The following is a 22,491-nucleotide window of genomic DNA, read 5'->3' as shown; positions in this document are numbered from 1 at the left end:
CCATGAACCATGTGTCATTTGCCGTGCTACTAACATGCTATGACTTCTTTTTTACTTTGATCCTCTAACTTAGACTTCCTTTTTTTATTCCCCCAATTCAGTCTCTAATAACCTTCCAGACTTGTATTTCTGTATTTCTGACCTTATTTTTCTATCTCTCTCCCTCTTTTTCCCTCTTTCTCTCCTGCTTCCCCTTTTTCTCCGTGTCCTCTTCCTGTCTCCATGTGTGATCTTCTTGGGCACCTATGGACCATGACATTGCCATACGCACAAATTTCCTTTCTCTGTTTTTGCTTTTATTATGTTTTTCTTTTTCTTGTCACACCCAAAAAAAAAAAAAAAAAACTCTGATGTGGATATCGAAATATTAATTTGTCATCTGTGGTTGGTCAATAACCTCAGCTACCCTCGGTTGCCAATGTGTGTCGTGCAGTCTGGCAGCTCTTCTGCTGTCCATGCTGACTGGGCTCTGGCTCTCATAAACTGAGTTCGTTCAAGGAGAAAGAGGATAGTCTGAGCCTTTGAAATCTTTGGGCGCAGACTCCTTTGCTTTCTATGCCTTTTGACCCTTGTGCAGCCACACACAAGATAAAAAAAAAAGATGAGAGAAGAGTCAAGACATTGGTTTCATGATGTTGTTACAGGGTGCTCAGTACTTGTATCATTCTCAAATTTTGGGGATTTAAATTCTGTTACATTTTGTTTTCATCCGTTTTCATGTTGTATATGAATCGACTCAGAAAGGGAAAACTGTAGAGGGTTTTGTCACTGTTACAAGTTGGACTCGGGTGCTCTATTGGGATACAATGTAGACAAAGTGTTTCGGCTTTGTTTTAGATATGATTAGTAACACATTCATAATGCCTTAATGTGATCTTTAAAGGGGTGATCAAAAGAATAATTATCTCACACTGTCTGATTGTGTGTCTATAATGTGCTAACCAGAAATGGCAATAGTAAAGAGACTTTTATTTTGGAATTTATTGCCTATTAAACAGACACATCATTCCACTGCTATGTCACAAATGACATATAAAAGCATGAACACTGCATGAAAGCTGACACGAGGCATGATCCAGTATTCATGAATGTGCTATGCAGCTGCTTTGAAGCGCCCCAGTCAAGCATTATGAATGTGTTAACCGCAGAGTACAAATGCTGTGCCTAATTTCTGTCTTTTGGATACAAGCTTGAAAATGTCCTGCCGAACATAATGAGGAAAGATAACATTTGCAGAAAAAAAAACTGGTATTGGTTACGGTCAAGAGTATTCATTTTTCAAGAGAATTTATTTCATTTGTGACATTATAATATGCTCACTTTCAAAATCCATTATTATGTAACCACCTTGTTAGGAGAGGACGTAAGGTTGTGCAGAAAAAAAACTAATCATGTTTTGTGACAAAGTGTACATACTCTTTTCAAATTGAAATCTACAAGAAATCAGCTGTTTTTCTTTTTTCTTTTATGACAAATCATGTTCTCTTTTTACCTGAAAGCAGAGAAATGTCTAAAAAACATAAATGCAACAGCTGTTAAACACTAAAAAAAATTTCATTTTCAATAATGTGAAATTATTCTCTGAGACATTTTTGTAAGTACATATCAGTGTATTTCCATGTAACCATTGTAGGGTTGAAATAAATTGTGTTTCTTTTTCTTTCATGAAAGTAATGGCTTTCTGAAGCTTTAGCGACTAAACATACTATAATGTGTGACACAGTGCTGTCTTGTACTGACTGTTCAAGGCCTGGATTGTGAAGCTAATTTCAGCCCTTTTTTCCCTCTGGAGCTTTAACAAAATGTCTGTATTCTGCATTCAGTGTTACATAACACCACACCTGACTGTTAAACCCAGATGTTGAAAGATAAGAAGCCTGGCTATGACCTAATTGAACAGGATAGGCCCTACAATATGCATTTTGAACAAAAATGAACAAATGGTAAACAGTATATACCGTATAGAGGCTTTGCAATTACACACGACTATTTTTTTTGTGACACTAAAACTAGAAACGTTCAAGCTACCTCAGCTTCTGTTACTCAATTTGTTTTTGCACAGGGTTTTTGTTTTTTACAAAATAGATCAAAAAACAAAAAACACTGCTTAATAAAGCAGAAGATAGATTGATTTTAATATGCAACAAACATAAAAAAAAACAAATCAGATGTGTAGCAGCAACAAATTGATAGCTTATAGAGCTGATTTTTGCTATACCCAGCTGACAAGCTAACATAATCTAAGCATGAAATCAATGTCAGAAACAACACAGAAATTGTAATCAAAAACGATATTGGTGGGATGACGTTGTTTTTCCAAAGCGAGTCCAAGGAGTCTGCTATGGTTAGGGTTGCATTAGTGTTGGGCTCTTCAACACTTCGGCTAGGTTGACTGAGAGACTGTTTTTTGGGTGATAAGGTTAGGGAACCTTCATCATCACAGTTAAAAGAACAATTACTCAGCTACAGTCAGGGAGAGATCTCAGTCATGGTTAACAGAAACCAGTGGTGACAGTCAGTAGGAAACAGTTAGCGTAAAGCAGTCATCTGCGTTAACAAGGCATGCTTTGTCAACCCATATACTGCATCCACCCTGACATCAGCCCTTTCTGTTGTGGCTCAATGTGATCTCATGGGACAACGTATAATAGCTCATTTCATGCCATCCCCATTTATGCAGGTGACGTTTGTCGTCATGGTAAAAATTATACATGGTTAATGTTGTGAGGTTAGGTTTAGGTTAAACAAACTACTTGGTCAGGTCTAGGAAAAGATCATAGTTTGGCGTAAGTTAACATAAGTTGCCTCTAGGTTTCACATAGGACACAAAGACCGGCCTCCTGAATGAAGGTCCTGTGTTTATTTGACCCATCCCTCCACTTCAGCCTTCTCCATACTTTTTCACTGCTTGTGCTACATCACTCCTAAAATGAAACCATTAATTTAAGTAGAACTAGATAGTGATTGTGAAGGTGGCGCCCATTCAGTCCAATGAGATGTTGTTCTAGCTTCCAGGTTGACTTCCTGGTTTTGCGGCCCTCCGAATATGTGTAGTTGAATTTTCTCCCGCTGGCCCAGCCCACCAATACTCCCGTAGACTTTACACTGTTTTACAAATATAAAAACTCCATGGATAAAAAATGTATGATAGAAAGAGTAATAATTGCCCTTATTTGCAGGTCGAGGTGTCCGGTTTTACAGACTTCTCTTTTATAATGGTGGTTTATCACAGTCGGCCGCTGGGCAAAATTGGAAGCAACAGTCAGAATTCCTACTCGTCGTTTTACGTGTTTGATCAAACTGATTCTGTCTTTTCTTCTTGAGATGACAACGGTCATGCTATTGAGGTAGTCAAGCAATACATTTACAAATTTCTTCTGTAAAAACCAAGAGCTGTAGATTTCCAAAAAAAAAGTCCATCAGAGTGTAGGTTACTCAAAGCCCTCTATACAGTTTCCATTTGTTCAAACATTTGTTCAGCACTTCAGTCCTGCGGAGTCATGAGAGGTGAGAGGATGCAATGCATAAATGAAGAGTCTATAATCACCTACGGCCATGATCAACAACAATTCAATGTGAGACGATTAATAAAGCATTGGTACATTTTCAGTAATCAGACAGATGTGAATGGTGATTGCTTTCTCTGTCTCGGTAATGGAAACACTGGAGCTGCTTTATCGTCAACAGTGATAAACACTTCAAGATCTTTTCTGTCAAGGCTAAAGACATTCAGTCGTTTACTATAATTTCAGCTGACTGTTTAAACCTAAAATTGTAAGTAACTCTAAATGATATGGTACAGATGAGATTGTCTTGTACTTCAGCGTGGTGTTGAAATACAAAAACCTATAAAATCAGTCATTATTTTACAAAAGGAGAATCATTTTGTTGTCAGTTGCTTATCAAAGATGTTCTCATGGGCTTCAAGTGTTTAAACACAGCAACAGAAGCTGACACGGTTCCATCTTAAGCAAAATCAATCTGTAGTATAGAGCACTTCAGTTCCAAATAAGCAAATGTCAGAGGTTTTTCCATTAAACCTTTGGAGGGAATGTTCTTGAATGTAGCTCAAGAGGCTCTCTGTCTGTGACTCAGGATGTAGAAGCACCTGGAGGTAGAATAACATTGATATGTGGTAAAGCCCTGTTTCCCCAAACAGGAATGAGAAGACAGATGAAGAATTATATTGGCAAAGAGAAAAATAAAATCGTTTTTTTTTTCCCCTCTTTTTCATAGTTTCCTTTGGGCAGTTCTTGTGTCTGAAAAATGTCCATCTTGCCTTCCTTCCTTCCTGGGTTTGGATCTAAAATGAGACACGTATCCCTTCGGTTTATTATCTCTGGCACTGCTGTTTAATCTCAACTAAATTCTGTCACAAGGATAATAAGAGCTTACGACACCCTTGAGGTGTTCTCTGTCACTTGTTGGTCCCTCCTGTTGTTCATCAGCGCCTACTGAGTAATGATAGGGCTGATCAGTGCTGAGTGATTTTCATTTTTGCTAATCAGGATCTTCATCTAAGTGTGTGCATCGGACTGACTTGCGTTGCATACAAACAGAACATTTCTCTTCCCCGCAGCAAACGGTACAGTCGCCCACTGCATGCAGACTACAGCGAGAGCTGCCGTCGTTGCTCAGGAACTCGAGATTCACGCTGTTCGCACAGCCGAAAAACATTTTCCCAGTTTGTTAGCTTGATGTGGTTAATGAGATGTTTATATGAATAGAATCAATTAAAATCAAATCAGAAGATTTGTATAAGATATCAAGCAAGTTGTATTTACTCCGTTATCTAATGTTATTCCACACTTTCTCGTGTCTTCTATCATTTTAATTGTCGTTTTCCACAACATAGCTTTTTTATTACAGAAGACCTCTCGTTGTTTTTGTTAAGTAATCAGATGTAATCAGATGGGGATAATTCCGACTGAAGGATTTTGCATACAGCAAAAGCATAAAACAATCAGAAAGCCTACACTAATCATCTCGGTTTAACAATATTGTCACTCCGTATTAAATTAGATCTGTTATAGAGTTCAACTTTTCCCTTCCCTTCACCCTCAACTTCACAAATATGAATTCATATCTTTTGGAGCCAATATACACATCAGTTTGTGGTGCCTGTTGCCTCACTAGTGACTGAAATCTTCATTTAAATTCTTGAAATCTCATCCAGCCACACACACTCCTTCCTGCATGAAGAGTTCCCGAAGATCTTAATCAGTCAGAGAGAGAGTCAGTTGTCAGCATCAGTCTGCTTCCTTGTGCCCAAAAATGAATCTGAAGTTCATGTTATTTTAATGGTGGTGCAGTGCCACACTGTGGCAGAGCTCTGATGGAGGATACAAAAACATGGAAATTATGAAAGAAAGTTTCATCGAGCGAAACAAGGTCAATGCGACACCCAAAGGGAGCGGAGTAGCAGAAGAACAAAAGGAACGCAGTGAAGCAATAACCCACGATTACGTCACAGAAATAAACAGCTGTGGTTGATAGAAAGATTTTCAACAAACTAAAAAATATGGATCACATCATATGTTATTAACATGTATGGGTCTGTTTACAAGTCTTACTACCAATTTGAAATCATAATATAGTTGTGAAACCTTTTGATTTCCTCCTTAAATGTTCCAAACTAAAAAAAAGGTATTTTCCTACACATTATGATATGATATTGTATATTTCACTTATATTTCAAGTCCAGGTCATCATGGTCTTATTTTCTGTAGATTATTCTCATTCATCAACCGACTGACATGTAACTATTCACTGGACTGTGGCACTAACCTGTCGGGGTTCAAAAGGTCACTGACACGTCCTTGAGGTCATATGGCAGTGACTTGAGAGTCAACAAGACGGACTGACGGTCTTATTCTCAGCAGAATTTAAGTATGTGTTGTTGATGCATGCTCACAGTCTGTATGCATACTAAAAATGCTTGATTTTTTTTTTTACCCTTATGCAAAGCTGAGAGGAAATAGAGGAGCTACTTGCAGGTACACATGATTAAAAGCAATTTGCTGGTGAGGAGAAAGTGGCTCGAAAACAGCGATATCGAAAAACCACAAAAAAAAGATTAATGCCTGTTATTGTACGTTACGTCAATACCTGCTGCTGCAAAGTAGATTTCTTGAAGCCTCCAACACATACTGATATGAATATTAGTATACGATAACTACAAAGTTCATGCAGTGCAGTATTAGACCCAGCATTAGTGTGCTGGTTCAGAAGTACTAATGGTTATGCGCCTTTTGAGCCTGATTAAATTAAATGTGTTGAAGGGATGGGTGGTGTTGTCGTCCCCCACTTGTGTTCAGCTTTGTTTGACACTTATAGCCTTTCTTACCGTTCCGTATGTCCCCTCTGTCTAGGTTATGAAAATATTAGTCCTGAAAACTGTGTCTCCTCTTCTGTAGATGTTTGAACACTGTGTCTGCTCCTCTACAATATCTCGTCTCACACATGTGGGAATTTTGGGGTATTTGCAGTGTCTAAATCTGTACAATTCTCACTGTACTTCAAAGCATCGAGAATGTTCTGCTGGTGTTTCATCTAGGATGAGTTGCCGGGATGAGTCCTGGTAACACACAAAGCATCTTTAACTCCTACCTCTGCAGTCTGGTGAAAAGTTTCATTTAGATTTGACCGTGTTATTTACTGCTGCTCCAGCCTATCACCAGTAAATACTGTGGATGTGTTGGATGTATACCCATTTCCCTCAATTTCTGCCTCACATATTTGGTTTCTGAAGAAGCTCAGCCTGTAAAGAGAGAGCCATAGTGTTGACAGGCAGAGTTTGAGAGGATGTATGCATCCGGCTGTATATCTCTGTTTAAATCAGTAGCTGCTATTTAATTGCATCTTCCAGTGCTTTAATAACATGTAAATTGACTGCCAATATAAAGGTTTTTCATCAATTTAATGGTACACAAGTCTGGCAGATAGCCTATGCTGGACAGTGACCAGATATTGATTCCTCAGCAATCCGTGGTTTTCAGTGAAATTGAGGCTTATCACATGCACTCTGTTATCAGCAGTCTTCTGGGGAACTGGCTCAGTACTGTACCTGACAAGCCTGTAAAGAGAAATGTTTGTGCAGTCCATCCTGACACATACATTTGTGGTTTCTCACTCAGTGAGAACACTCTGTGAGGAAACCCCCCGCGGCAGCGAATACATGCCACATGATTTATTGTGCCTGTTAAAATGCAAATGAAGCAATGGGTAAAAGGAAAAACAAGTGTTGTTTGCGACACCGAAGTCGCCCTATAAGTACACAGAGCTTCGGCACGCTCCTGTTATTTTGATCACAGCCATCTGAGAAAATTAAGGATTGCATATTACTGTGCAGCCGAGGAGAGGAAAACAGTGAAAATAAATGAAATGTCTCGGCTGACCATGGGCCGTGCTCTCGCTCGAAGATGTAACTGTCTTACAGGCGCAGTAAACAAAAACTTTACAGGTTTTGAGGTTGAGGTGGAGAAAATAATTTCAAAGAAACGTCATCAGTCACTGCAAAGTCTCAGTGGCTTAGTGCAAATCATATGCCACTGAAGGCCGAACGTCTATAGGATACTTCAAAATAGACGTCTTTAAGGCTGTCCCACTTCAAAGTCCCAGAGATGTGGCCAACATTTGCCCTAATTTGTATCAGTCACTTGTTTGATGGTGCGTTCAGGGCAATACAACTCGTAAAGTCTGGAAATTTTACATGTGAACGGTAAATGTGTCACATAAACTGGACCAAAGTAACTGCAAGATGTAAGTTATGGAAGTCGGGGTTAAACTTTGCAGCCTGGACATGTTTATCACTACATAGGTTGTTTATATCCCTCCAAATATTATGAGAGAAGTCATGTAATGAGGTGAAATGTCAACTCATACTGTCAACCTCAATAATGGATCAGTTAATTGCTAAAAGTCAAGAGTGGCACAATTGAGCGGATAATTGAGTAAGTATGTGATCCTGAGGGCACGATGAGTCTCCATAGATACTTATTATCCCACAGGCGCAGGAATGACATTTATAGATGCTCAAAGGAATATTTTATATATATATAAAAATGTGATGGATGCCAAAAGATAGTAGAATCATTAACACAAAGACTGGGAAGTTGGAAACATTTTTTAGTAGTATTATTTCGCCCAATCTTGAAGTCGTTAAGCACAGTTGGTTATTCATATTATATTAAAGTGCACAGGCGGGACTGTAACAAACCACTTGCTTCGTTGCAGTCTGGTCCTTGGAGGCAACTCTTGGTGGAAAAACTGGAATCTTTGTCTCTTCTACGAGAAATGTGCGTCTATGTGATCAATCAGCAGTGTAGAATAGCAGCTCGAGACACTGCTGCACATTAATTTGGCAGAACCGACACTAAATCCTGATTTATTATTTTTTTGGTTGATGGCTTAGATCAAAGTCTTCTGTCGCTGCAGAAGTGTACTGACGTGACAGTACATTGTCTACATTTGGCCTATTTTTTCTGAGATAACAACATTAAATAACACAATGGGCACAGCATTGTAAGGCACATCACTTATAATTTTCCTTACCGTGCTAATGTCTTTTTTTCATTTATTTCCGCTACGCTTTTACAGTATGCTGTGGGCTATAGAGAGGCCATTAATATATATATAGGTTCAGTCAGTAGGTCCAGTGGCACAGTAAACCTGTGAGTAAAAACTGTAAATCAAATTTGCAGTGTTTCTATCTCCTGCTCCTTATCCCTACTTTCATAATACCAGCTTACATAAACTTCCAGACGGTCCTCAAACTGAGTGCTCACGCTCTCCTCAGACAGCTTGATGAGCACTTGATCCTGAACAGACACCAGCAATTGATAACCGCAATCTTTACTGCCTTAAGCAGAGCATCACTAACTAAGAGAGTCTTTAATTTTAATGAGAAGCCAAAAGTCTCATTGGGGTTCTGAAAAGATTAAGTGCTGCAGTAATGCTCTATTAGGTAATTAACTTTTATAAAAATAAAAAAACACCAGTTTAAAACATTATAAATGTTGTGATTCTGTGTTTCATACAGACAGGCGATGGATTGTGAAGATTTGACATGGTAAATTGATTTTGTGCCATGATCGGCAGTAATTGTAGGGATGGATCAGGCAGTATTATGTGGGGATATCAGACTGTACCCACTGATAAAGAAGGGACATTTTAAAGCGGGCTCTGCATCCAGTACCACTTTCATGTCTTTTAATGGGAGAACATCACGGTGACTTTTAAAAAGCACAGACTCAAATGGCACCCGGCAGCAAAATGCGGGTAAGTTGAGAAAAGATTCAACTTCATGCAAATTTCCTCTTGACACACAGGATTTACAACCCGGTGACAACCATTCTGATTCCCCAATGAAAAGGGAAAAAGTTGTTTTCTACTCCGTTAAACTTTGTGAAACATCAGGGCTGTCATGGTTAATGACTTCCCAGGTCCCTAAGATATATCTTAAAAGTGGAATGAGTAGGATTTTTTCAGTTGTTGTTTGTAAGTGCATTTCAAAGTTGGTCCCATCTCCTCAGCTCAACAGCTTCTCTCGATCTGATACCTGATTGCTGCATTTGAGTGTGCTGTTTTGGCCAGAACGCAGTACAATATGAAAATACAGACAGAGGGCAGGGTCTCTGCAGATAGACACCGCCATGCACTTCTAGTGGGTCTTCAGTCATTATCAAGAGTCTATACATGTTTTTTTAGTAAAATCCTACTCATTCTGCCTTTAAATGAGCTCTCATTAACACATAGTTGGGGAAAAATACTACTTCCCTGTGCGCCTGTACGGTGAAATGTGCAAAAATAACTACCCAATTAGTAAAGTATGTAAAGGGCATACTCAGTGAAGACATGCTGGCATGCTGATGTGATTGTTTGTAATCATTTTTCTGTGATTATTTGCATTTTGGGGTCCGTGCACATCCATTTAGCACTGAGTAAGTAAACATTGTACCATAGATGTTTGTCCTGTTTGAAGTACTGTGGTAAGTAGCCTGTGTTTTGTCTGTGTGGGGTGAAAAAACTCGCCTGATGTTAAAAGAGTTTTTATGGCTTGTCATTGTGGCTTCTCTAAAATTAAATTCAGAACATGTGAATCATTGAGTGCACGCCGTCCTGTGCAGCTCTGCCAGCACTGAGTTGTCCTTGATGTCCACTGATGGCATCAGAACAAGTTTTGCTGCTTGTGTTATTTAAAAAAAAAAAAAAGTAACCACTGTTTTTTCCCTAAAACAATCCTCTGCTGATATTCTTGTACTAAAATGCACTTGCAGCTTGCATGCAAAGCTGTAAAGGTGGCTACCAATTAATAGTCCGGGGTTTGTAGAAATGTCACCAAATGGCAAAAGGAATGATGAAAGCGAAGAAAGCCGTTCTTGAAATGCAAAGCCGGGAAAAGCCTGAGCCGCCTTGGACCTCCAAATCCTGTTTATTCCATCCTGTCTATAAACTGCATGAGCATTTGTTTGTGTGGAGTAATCTGTCGGAGAAAATAACCTGCATTTGCACTTTGCACTCATAGTGGAATTATTAATGTGATGACTGCTTGCATATGTTGAGATAAACAGCTGCTCAGATAACCCTTTTTAACCTTTACGCTTCCCGAGAAAGTTTTGGAGCGGCTATAGAAAAAGATTGAATGGGAAGTGTGGGGAAAAAAAATTGAAAGCTATTAGTTTGGGAACTCTTTATAGGGTGTGTAAGAGTTGTGCTGTAAGTAGAGGGCTGGCCTATGAACCACATATCTTTGATGTGTTCCCTGCTGATAGTTATTACAACTCATGTTTATTCCAGTGGTTTGCCTCTGAAAACTGAGGTAAAAACATGGATGTTTGCAAGAGTTTCTTCCTTTATACAAAGCATTTTTTTTTCCTAAAGCGAGTCAGCACCGAATGTTAAAACTGAAGGTTCCACTAAAATATTGTACTGTTTTCCAATTTTGTTTCAAGGCCAAGAAATCTTTAAAATAATGCATTATCGAAGAAATACAATATGAAGTATTTACACTGTTTTGATGTTACCGAATGATGTAAAGGTTGAGAAATCTGGCAATCTGGTTTCCTTCCATTTTCTTTCTTAAGTTTCTAACATTTTAAGATGTCTCTACAATGCAGCACAGATTAAATAACATTCCCTAACTAATAGCCAAACTTTGTGCATAAATCATCTTTTGAAACGCCTGTGACAAACAGTAGCAGGTCAATTGGGTTTTTCATCATGGAAATATCTCAACATCTACCAGATAGATTGGAAGAAAATGTGCAGACAGTATCTCAACAACCCTGTCTCCTTGAAATTACCTTTTATATAGTACTCATTTCTGCAACGACAAATCACCTCCCTACATACTTCATGGGCGATGATAACATAACACTCTCCCTTCAATCATAGTCCTGGTAGTAATTACATCTTCCTTAAAACCTAACCGACTAAGACAAATGAGTTGTATTTAAACACAATCCATAGTAGACAGGGTCGATCCTAATGTCTTCCTTTTGCACCAAACGTCTTGACAAGCACTGGATGGATTGTCATGAAATTTGGCACAGAAATCCATATCCATTAAAAACAAACGCCTCAAAGGTCCAGTGTGTAGGATTTAGGGGAACCTTTGGCAGAAGTAGAATATTATAATTGTGGTTAAGTTTTCTTTAGTGTTTAATTACCTGAAAATAAGAATCGTAAAGTTTTTTGTGACTTCCGCCATGTTGCACCGCCATGTTTCTACAGTAGCCCAGAATGGACAAACCCAACACTGGCTCTAGAGATGGCATTAAGTGTGAGATGAGTTGTTACCTCACACTAAATCACGCACACTGGGCCTTTAAAACATGTCACAAGCCTCCGTCAAAGTGCAATGAAAGCCATGTGACAAACAGGGGCATTAGCATTGAAGGGTTATAGTACTACAGTGTAATATTATATAACTGGTCTGTATATAGTATACTACCCACCTCTTATTAAAGAAACCGGTATAGAACCCTTGTTCTGTTTTGTAAATCCAGTTTGTCTTCACACACAAATTTAGAGTGTGTTTTTTAATCTTTGGAAGCGATGTGATTGTGTGTGAAATTGAACACCTCAAGTGTGTCGGCCATGATGATTTTGAAGAGTAAATACAGGGTTGGTAAAGTGAAAAGCAGAGATGAGGGTTTTATTGTGTTTCAGTGTATTAGTTTCCTGCTGCCGTGGCACCATTTGTCTCCAAATTCCACCTTTTTAAGGAACGACACACTTGAGGTCTTGATAACTAAAACCTGAGGCTGTGTATTAAAAGCTTGACTGCGTTCCTCATCATCTCTCCCTCTCTCTTTTCTAACTTTCTTTCTGTCCCCTCTCCTTCATGTTAAACCCTTTCCTCTCTCCTCTTCTCCCCCCTGTCTTTCTTGCCTGTTGTGCTTGTGTCTCCCCCCCTTCTCCCTGTCCCTGCCCTTCAGATGCCATGGGCGGTGGCTCAGGCCTGGGCACCGGAGCCATCGTAGGCATCCTCATCGTTGTCTTTTTCCTGCTGTTGGTGGGCGTGGACGTCACCTGCTACTTCCTCAACAAGTGCGGACTCCTCATGTGCATCGCTGTGAACTTCTGTGGGAAGGCCGGGCCGGGGGCTAAGAGCAAGGACATGGAGGAGGGCAAGGCAGCGTTCACGTAGGTTAAACTCATCCTATGAGACAATGGCTGTGTAACATGACAACAGCATAAAGACCCTGCAGATAATTGTGACCACCTCTCTGTTCACCTCACCTCTATGGGGCTTTCTAGTGTCTTTCAGCTCATTGTTTTGGTTGCTCTCAACTATAATCTATTAATCGTCAAAGAACATCTTAAATGTAAGGATTTGCTGCCTTTCCTTGTCATTTTTGATAGTAAATGAAGAGTTTTTCGGGTTTAATCTGTTGGTTAGTCGAACAAAAGTGATTTGAAGATGTCACTTCAGGCTCTCACAGAAAAAAAAATGTTAAAAGTAAATAAATAAAAACTAGAAATTCCTGTGTATCACCGCTATAAAGAACACGCATCCGATTTTATAGTCAAAATTATGTAAATTACTATATATTATTGTTGATAACTGTTCAAGAAAACAGTGAAAAAATAGATATATGCATTAAATATGATCGCCTATCAGGTTTATCTCTGTAAATGTGTTACTTTATGAAACTTCCCAGTCCATCTACAGTTTATGTACAATAACTCAGAAGTTAAATACTGTATATGTAATAAGTAAATAAAACCATAAGACAAATGTAGACACATTTAGACAATTTGTTTATTCAGAATTGTTCATTGGACAGTAGAAAAACAAGCAGAGAGGTTGACTTTCCACTAAAAACAGTATCTCTGTATATCACAGATAACTATTGTGAACATCTCGCCGTGTCAGTTTTGCATTTCAGCCACTGTTTGATCAAAACTTCTGTTCAATACATTCGACTGTCTCTCATTGTGCCAGCTGTAAACTTCACAACGCAGCACAACAAATAAATATTTCAACTCCGCAGCTCACATGAAACAGATTTATTGAGAAATGAATCATTGTATGTACCGAGTTGATATTCGGCACCGAGCTGTCACTCGCGGCAAGCAAACACTTTAAAGCTCGGCACAATCAGAGAGCAGCGGGATTATAACAGACAAGCCCCCTGGGGAAAGCTACAATCAGAGCCTGCAGGTGGATGCAGATGGAGGATGATCAAATGTTGGAATGAAAGAGTACGCTTGACAGCTTAAAGGACTATTCCAGTGTTTTTGCATGTTATAGGCCCTTAACCACAACTTTTACAATTGCTGCTGATGACTAGAACGTTCCTTTAAATAGCCTTTTCAGTGCGGGGTGGGCAGACATGTGCGTCACAGTGTATGTGGGACACCTCCAGTCCTCTGTCTGGCCTAGAATAGTGTGCCACACTCTCTTCTGTGATGCACAACATATTAACAGCAGATAAAGTTAGCGTATTAACTCGTTAGCTGTCTGTTGCCCTCTGACAACAGGAAAGATGAGTCTAAGGAGCCCATTGTTGAGGTGAGAACGGAGGAAGAAAACACCCCAAACCAAGGAGGGGGTCCTACCGAGCCTAACGAGACCACACCTTTGACAGAACCTGAGTAAGTATGGAACAGGTCCAGTTGTCCAGTCGTGGGGCGTCACAAACTTAGGCCTATCTTTTACGGGTTTGGCTGAAAGACCTAAAAGTAAAAACTTTATTAATTACCACTATACATTGTTAGGGGCCTTTGAGTTTATCAGATTTTATAGTTACCCTTTCATTTCTATAGAAACCTGTCTGTCTTTTCACACCACAATGTAGCAGTGTCACAGTGGGGCTGCCAAGCTACGTAAAACCCCTTTAGACGCATTCAGAACCAAGACCTGCTTTCTTCTGGGTCTTCCTTTTATTTTGAAAACCTTATTAGCACCCTAATCCCAAAACTCCCACCTTCTTGCTATAATTTATTGTATTATTTTTTGTTTACCTCTTCACAAATGTTTTGTTGCTAACATTTTGAATGTAGATTTTACTTTTTCACAGCAGCACAGTAGCACTCACTCTGCCTTGTTTATGCCCTGACCTGCACTCTCCCCCTATATTTCTCTCGTTATCCTTTTTCTTTCTCCCCCTCACCTTCCCCTCACCTCACCCTTCCCCCTCCTCCTTCATTTGTCCCGCTCCTCCCCCCCAAACAGGCCTGCCGCTGCAGACACCACCTCCCCGGTGGTAAACTTGCTCCCCTCCACTGCTACTAACTCAGTTGCCGAGAGCTTTAGCACGGCACAGAGCAGTCCTGCTAGCGAGTGCACCACGCTAACCACCAGCGCCTCCAGCCCAACCAAAGCCGCCCCTGCCAAGTCCTCCCCCAAAAACAGTCCTGCTGCCCAGCCCAGTTCGCTTAAAGCTAACACCCAACCTGATGTTGGGCCCCTGGTTGACCTGAGCGACACCCCTAAAGTTCCCCCCTCGTCCAACCCTACACCCTCAGAGCCAGTCAGCCCGCCCTCTGCTACTGCTGACGCGCAGCAGAGCCAGCGTGACCAAGTCAAAGCCCCTGACAGCACCCAGAGTAAGGACTTACAAGTAGACGGCCCAGCCAAGGATGCGCCCAATGCCCTGTGCACAGACTCGACCACACCGGCCCAAAATGAGTATGAACACTGCCATATCCCCATTCCTCAACCTCCTCAGCTTCTGCTCTGGTAGCATCCCAATAGCTGGAATTGTGACATTTTTAAAGGGAATATCCACCCTAAGGTCTTGACTACACGTATCCAATGTCTTTAAAAAAATAGTAAAAATCCACAGATGTCTACGTGACAATGCAAAAACTATTCCAAACACTCAAACGACTGTAGCACTAGGTAACGATAAAATCTAAATCAATGATACGTCAAATCCTAGAGAAAAACATTCTGACTGTACCGTAGTAGCTATTATATACTAATTTATAGTATTTTTACACCTCATTCTTCACCTTTATTTATTTGACAACTCTCAACGTAACCCAACGTAAACAGATCAGTAGTCCACCACAGACAGGCAAAGTCCTGTTGACCACTACGGGACCTTATTTCAGAGAAAATATGTATGGTAGTGAACGCCAAGAGACATTATTTCGATCAGGTTTTAATTGTGCCATGACCTACACATGTGTTTGTCAACTTAAAAGATAATTTTCCAACTGAAGAACGCCACAGTTTGTCATAAAACCACTCAAGTATACTAAGAAAGAAAGTCTGTATTTAGAAAAACCACACACTTGACAGTATCATGAGTGTTGTCTCATTTAACGCTCACCAAAACCCACAACCGAACCCTTGAAGATGCAGTCCGGTCTACTGGCTCGCTATACATATGGCTAGATTTGTTGCATTTGTTAACCTTTCTGTGCCAAGTTGACGGCCATGTTGTTGCTGGTGATGTACACTGAGTGAGACGATACCTCACCGAACGCTTTCACGCAAACTGAATGGTATCTTACTGTCTTTATGACAAGCTGTGACTTTCTTGACTGGTAAAAAGATGTTTTAAATTGACAAACAGCATCTGCATTAATCATGGCACAGTTCAGACGAGTTAAAAAATATCTTTGTCTCTCGCTCTTGACAGTAGTACTTTGCAGAAATAAGGTCCCGTGGGCCACACCAGAAGTGTCAGGACTTGGCTTCTCTATTGTTGCCGCTTCAGGCACAGGCTCTTTACGCAAAGCAACAATCAGCATGTGCAAATTGAGGTGATGATGCCATCATTACCCAAACGCTCTGTTATACATGTACACACTGAAAACATACCCCGAAACCAGCCAACCAACTTAGAAGCCATTTTTCAAACATCTCTGTTTAGGTGACCTAAAAGATTGCGTCTGGATGAGAGGCCAAAAACATTGAGGGAAGTACTTGTTTTCAATAATGTCTGTGTGTGTGTAGACCTAAAGACCTGAAATACAGACACAGCGGTTATTGCTGTCAGCCTCAAACATTCATGTAGCTGAGATCAAAAGGTTTCTCATCTCCATTACATTTTGAAGGAGTGTTCCAAACAAGCGAGGTTAAAAATAACAGCAAAATCAGCGCTTCTGAGCACTGCTGCCTTTCAGTTCATTCTGTTGCCTGATCACCCACCGAAAATATGTTTGGCCGTGGGCTTGGCATCAGTGTTCAATAAATATATATATTTTAGGAAAAGATCCAGAGGCAGAGATACCAATGTTCCCACTGACAACAGCCTCATTATCCCTGAATGAAATGCAGCAAGAGACCGAAACATCGGTTTGAAGAGGGAGCACAGCTGTGATTGTAGCTTGACCCAGTTTTCAAAAAGCTGCATGAATAGCCAGTAATACGGTAGCTTTACATACATCCACTTTTTATTAGAAACATTTAAGTATTTTGGGGGGGTTTAAATGCCCATTAAAAAAATTAAGTCGAAGAAAATGAAAGAATTGCATCCTACAAAAGAAATTATCTGCAACACCTGACTCAGGCTGATTATAATTGTAGGAACATTTTGGGGTGGAATTCTCCTTTAAGAATGTTTTAATAAATAAATGGCACAATTATACAATCCATCGGGATGCCACCAGCGCATGTCTGTCTCCATTCAGCCGCCACCTCCACCCTCCACCTGTTTGTTTGCTCACATCACAGAGTCCACATTTCTCCTGCCATACAGCCTCTTTATATGTCACTGATTAACATGTTGCTGCATCACTCTGGGCAACATGTAGCTGAATGATGCTTCTTTTGTTTTACAACACAACTTCACACTCCAGGTCTTCCGGCGATATCTGCGATACGAGCAGCACCTCAAGCAACATACATAAATATGTGAAGTGATTCTAATGTGGATTGAAGGAATGTGTAGATGTGGCCGTCATTCCTGTGAATTACATTGTATTTAACAAAGTTAATTGCCAAGATTAGGGAATACGGCAAGTCAAATGGGGCAAGAAACACAATCAATGAAGAAGAAGTGAAGATGAAGTTGGTAGAACTGTAAGATTTTGTTTCGAACAATTTCCTGTTTCAACTTTGACCATTATAGGAGAGTCTTCCTGTGATCTGAGGCTGATGCGTTTACTTTGGCTTTAAAACAATTAATGCTGCTCTAAGTAATATATTTTATTACAGTTAAGCTCTCTCTATCAACAGTGATCATTGTTATAGAGTGTTTGGTCAGAGAACTCCATACAGAGGTGGTCCTGTCTGTTCATGAAAGCACAGAGAGCAGGATTGTTTGCTGCTGTGTCTGCCGATTGTTGCTGCATGTTCATGTGCAATTGCAAAATGGACAGGAAATGATCTAAAACGACAGTAAAGCCTACAGCAGCTTTAAAACACTGGGTCCAAAATGAAATCCTGATGCAATTGTGAACACACAGGAACGAGGCACGCTTTAATGAGAAGTGACCTCAGAGTCATTTCAGTGGTTGACTCAATAGAAACATTTCTTTTTGCATTTAATTGTGTGTAAATATTTTGCAGATAATTTAGATCTCCAAATACAGCGGTCTATATTATCTGGCTGAAATCATGGATCGATTTTTTTTCTTATTATTATTTTTTTGCCCTATTAGACTCTGTTTAATGACGCCTTGGTGACACCACATTACTTGGATGAGTGCCATGTTACTATAACTGATGGCCAAAACCATTAAAAATAAACCTCAAGTTCTTCGAATCATATGCCTGTCCACATAGTGTAAGCAAATGTTCATCATGCCCTCAGTTTGTTTTGACAAACTTAAAACAGTCATACTTGTGTTTGTTTATCTGCCATGTTAAAGTAAGCGACCCACGGCATGTAATCTATAGCTGACTGTTCAAATATTAACCACAAGGCTGCAAATAACACAGCTGACAGAGCTCACAGTGTTTAGCTGGAGTCTGTGAGTCTCACCAAAAAAAGTCAAACTCCTGTTAACTAAAAGTGAAGAGGAATCTTCTTGTGGAGAACTCTTCAGAAGACTCCAGCCCCTCTCAGTTGTGCAGGCCTGAATGAGTTTGTTCAAGTAAATTAAATAGTCGTCACAAAGTGACCTCCAGCAGTGCCTCTTCACTGCTCTGTGTCCTCTACATTTCGATGAAGGATAATGGATACTGAAGGCCAATTAAAATGCCAATCTCAGGATCTCAGAGAGACACCTCCTGTTTTCTGTTTTCTGTAGAAAGCCCTCACATGAAGCGCTTTGAAGGGTTATTATTTGTAGGTTTTGCCCCACAGTCTGCAGATCTCCCTGATTTCTGACACCCTGTGAGGATGATGAGAAAGCGATGGCAGAAGACGAATTACAGAGGCTTACTGACAATCAGTCCTCTTTCTCCGCCTCCTTCGTCTTATGCTTTGCTCACTCAGATGGCCAGAGGAAGATGTCAGTGATGAAGTATGGGGAGTTGAGAGCTAGTTGGAAGCAAGGCGCTTGTCAGCTCAACATCACCTTGATATAACCAAACTTGTCATTGGGGGGATTTTTCTTCATAACTCTTTGACAAGACTGAAGCGGAGCTCTCCCACTGATCTATGTGGTGATCCTTCTTCAGCATCCCAGCACTGAAATGTCTTGTCAGGCTTCTTGAGGGTTTATTGGATTTCTGAGTGACACACTCTTCCTCAGGACCCCTTTCTCTCTCTTGAGTAGAGATGTATCTTTGTAGATTTTTTCCACAGACTATAGAAGGCCTTCAGATCACATACATAATGCCTTTTATGATGTTGCTACTCAGCAGGTTCAAAACAAAGTTTCAAAACCGCGTTTCAATCTGTAGGAGTAGTTCTGAATTGCTCTTGAACATGTGAGAGCATCCGAGAGAACAATAGCCTGGATTGTTACAGTACATTAGAAGTATAATTCACTTCCATGAAAGCAATGTAGTGCCCATTGACTTTAGATCGACGTAGAAGTGATGCATGAAAGCATTTTAGAGTTTAAAGGGACACTTCACCTCAAAATCACAAAAATACATACTTTTCCTCATATCTGTAGTGCTATTTATTTATCTTATGTGCGTCACCATTGAGCTTACCAACGTTACAGCTCAGCTACGCACAAAGCCATTGATGTTTACCTCCTGCTTCCTGCACCAGGCTTTGAATGACAACATCACATGATGCACTGGAGCTCAAAAAGACTTTTTTCGGCAGTAGAAATTAAATATTTCTTACGTTATCTTGAGTAACCGGGTCATTATTTCTGTAGAGAGACATTGCTGTCGAAATAATTGATAATTGAGAAAGGGCAGACACCTCTGCGGTCGATATCTCCAAAACTCTGCAACTCCCACTAAAACAATAGTGGATAAATAAGGTGAATGTCCCTTTAACCGTCAGACACTGCAGCAAGTTGAGGACTGAAGATGGCTTCTCTCAGACTCTGTATCCTAAAAATGTGCAGTGTTATCACTTGTTCTCTAAGACCAGTCCATCATGCATTGATATTATAAATCTAATCTCCTAGTTCAGCTAATTCAAACTGAATTAAGCTTCATCTGTGGAAAAAAAAAAGCTTTGACAGGTAAAATTGTCAGCAATTGCCACGAAGTATGCTGACAATGCTCTCAAGGGAATTATGTTTTTTCAGACTCCATGTTCTTCAACCCTCAGGCCTGAAGTCTTTACATCGCCATGTTGTGGGATGTAGTGATCACTGCAGCCTCCAGGGGATGCTAGTGGAGTCAGCTCCAGACTTCGGGCTTGTTTATATAGACAATAATGCATTATTAAAGTAACATTAGGGACCAAAGTTTTTCAAAGATCACTTCTAGCATGAAGACATGTACACACAGGCTGTCTCAGTTTGAAGTCTGTGAGTTTTAAATGTATTTATGGATCCTGTATTTGGGGCAGTTCCTGGCCTAACTCTCGCTGTAAGGCCCTCAGAGAGCATGTATATGTGTCAGCAGAAGAGAGAGAAGAAGTGGATTGATTAAAATTGCTATTTGAGGACAGGAGCGATGACTGTGTGTGACACAGCAGTGGAGCTTATTTTTCAAAATGGAAGCAGCAGCAGCACATTACTGGAGAATATATTCCAAGCGCACATATGCTAACACCAGAAAATGTTCGACTTAAGTGAAGTACAGCTTTAAAGTCTCTTTCCATTGTGTCTTGGCTGAGTCCAGACGGCGTGTAATCCTCTTGTGTATTGTAGTTTGTGTTGTAGGTTATGCCTCAGTCTTTCATTCCTTCATGCATTGTGCCTACTGTACCAGCCCTGTCTCATTCCACATCGGCATTCATTGTTCCTTGAAAATAGCTGTGACATCCATGTACTCTTATTTGATGTCTGGCTAGGATAGTGAGCTTGATCCCATTATGTGTGAAATGCATTCAGTTCCAGGAGGGAAAACAAATTCCCTCAAAGCATCTTGCATGTTTTTCCCCCCATTTTTTTTTCTCCTTTCTTTCTTTGAAAAATGACACAAAAGCCAGCTCAGTGCAGACAGTTTAGCTGTAAGAGAAAGACTTAGTGATTCGCTGTTAACAGAATCTCCTCTCTTTTTTTTGTCTCTTTCTGTTTTATTCCCACTCCTGCGTTTGTCGCCGTAGCGGTAAGACTGTGAAGGACGATAAGACCAAAGGCGAGACGGAGGTGAAGAACGCCACGGCCGAGGTGAAGACGGTTCCCAACGAGGCTCCCCAAACGAACGGCAACGAGAGTAAAGCGTAATTTCCTCGTCCGAGAGCAGCGGGGAAGAAGAGGGCGGTCGGGGTGGGGAGGGTGGTCGGGTGTGGGGGTTTTTTTCGGGTTTAAAAGGGGGGGTCACAGTCACTGAAACCTCAAAGCAATGTCACACACCACCCATCAGAAAAAACAACAAAAAGCAACAGAAAAGCTAAAAAAAAAAAAAAAAGAAATCATGGGTCTCTTTCTACAGTGTCTTCTGACCAGGAAAATGTAAAGACCTCATGCACATGCCTTAGTTCCTTTTACGTCAGTTTCTATTTGTTTATCTGTCACATAAAAAAAGAGAAATTCATACTTGTAGTTCACCCTCTATCTTGTATGTAATATTAAATCGATCAGCTGTTTAATACAGAGCAGAATCTATACTATTTTCCTCTAGATAAACATGGTTGGACTGTAGCTTTACTTCACAGATTACTGCCCACACACACACACACACACACACACACACACACACATAAGGACTGGTACATTACCAATACTACTATTCTTTATGCAGTATGGTCATCATCGTGGTAATGGATTATGGGTCTTTTATTCCTTTGTCGATATTTTGTTGTGTTTAAATAATGTGCAGACGTTACTGCCTATTTAGCTTTTTTTAATGTGTTATTTCCAGGGCTAGAGATTAGAGCATTAGCATGCCTGTTTTTGCAAAAGTTACTGTATTTCTGTACATGTTGCTGTCATTTGGTTCCTCTTTAGATGTTTTTTTTTTTTGTTTTTTGTTCCTTAAATGTTGTCTCCATATGGTTCTGGTCCAGAAAAATCATTTAGCCTAAAGCTATGAGAAGTGAAAGAAGACACGGGAGAGAGATTTATCACGCTGTTAAAATCAAGGTTCAGAGGTTTCAACCCTGTCTCTCTAAAAGTTCTGCTTATACAGTACATGTATATTGGTAAATGCTTTCAGCTAATACATTATGAAAGAAACAAGGATAATGTTTTTCTATTCCCTTTTTGCTATCTGCGCCTCACCGTTTTTATAATCCCTGTTGCTACGGAAAACGACAACAATCTCCAAGCTAACAACCTTTATTCTAAAAATGGCGAGCGACCCTAACCCTAACCTGGTCGCTGACAGTACATTGAGCCATTTTGATGCCAGTGCTCGCGTGCCCAAAACACCTGCGAAACAAGTTGCCCTTGACTCTATTTTGCAGGGACACCAATGCTTCATTCTGGGCTTTGAAATTCAAACACATCAGAGCATTTTTTCCCCCTATCCCCAAGTGATTATGGGTGCAGTCTGACCTTTCTCCAATGCTGACACAGTGCTGTGGCGATTTGGTTTGATCTTGTATAGAAAGTTGTAAT

At 40.2% G+C, this 22,491-nt stretch overlaps 1 protein-coding gene across 7 annotated transcripts in view; it reads left to right on the top strand.

Annotated features, from left to right (window-relative positions):
• ncam1a (neural cell adhesion molecule 1a) overlaps positions 1 to 21,207 on the top strand; it is a 267,592-nt gene extending 246,385 nt beyond the window's left edge. For 3 of the 7 annotated variants that reach the window (XM_084373255.1, XM_084373256.1, XM_084373257.1), the window contains 4 exons: positions 12,441 to 12,648; positions 13,990 to 14,103; positions 14,684 to 15,139; positions 21,036 to 21,207. In XM_084373255.1, coding sequence (XP_084229381.1) covers positions 12,441 to 12,648; positions 13,990 to 14,103; positions 14,684 to 15,139; positions 21,036 to 21,156 — 899 coding nt within the window. In that variant the 3' untranslated portion in view covers positions 21,157 to 21,207. Of the gene's footprint in view, positions 1 to 402; positions 3,617 to 12,440; positions 12,649 to 13,989; positions 14,104 to 14,683; positions 15,140 to 21,035 lie in introns of those variants that run through there. The other 4 variants (XM_084373258.1, XM_084373259.1, XM_084373261.1 and 1 more) reach the window with 2 other exon arrangements.
• Positions 21,208 to 22,491: the final 1,284 nt, after the last annotated feature.

Source organism: Pagrus pagrus (assembly GCF_965226575.1).
Source record: "Pagrus pagrus genome assembly, chromosome: 14".
NCBI classification, from domain to species: Eukaryota; Metazoa; Chordata; class Actinopteri; order Spariformes; family Sparidae; genus Pagrus; species Pagrus pagrus.
This window is presented reverse-complemented; position numbering and strand designations above follow the sequence as displayed.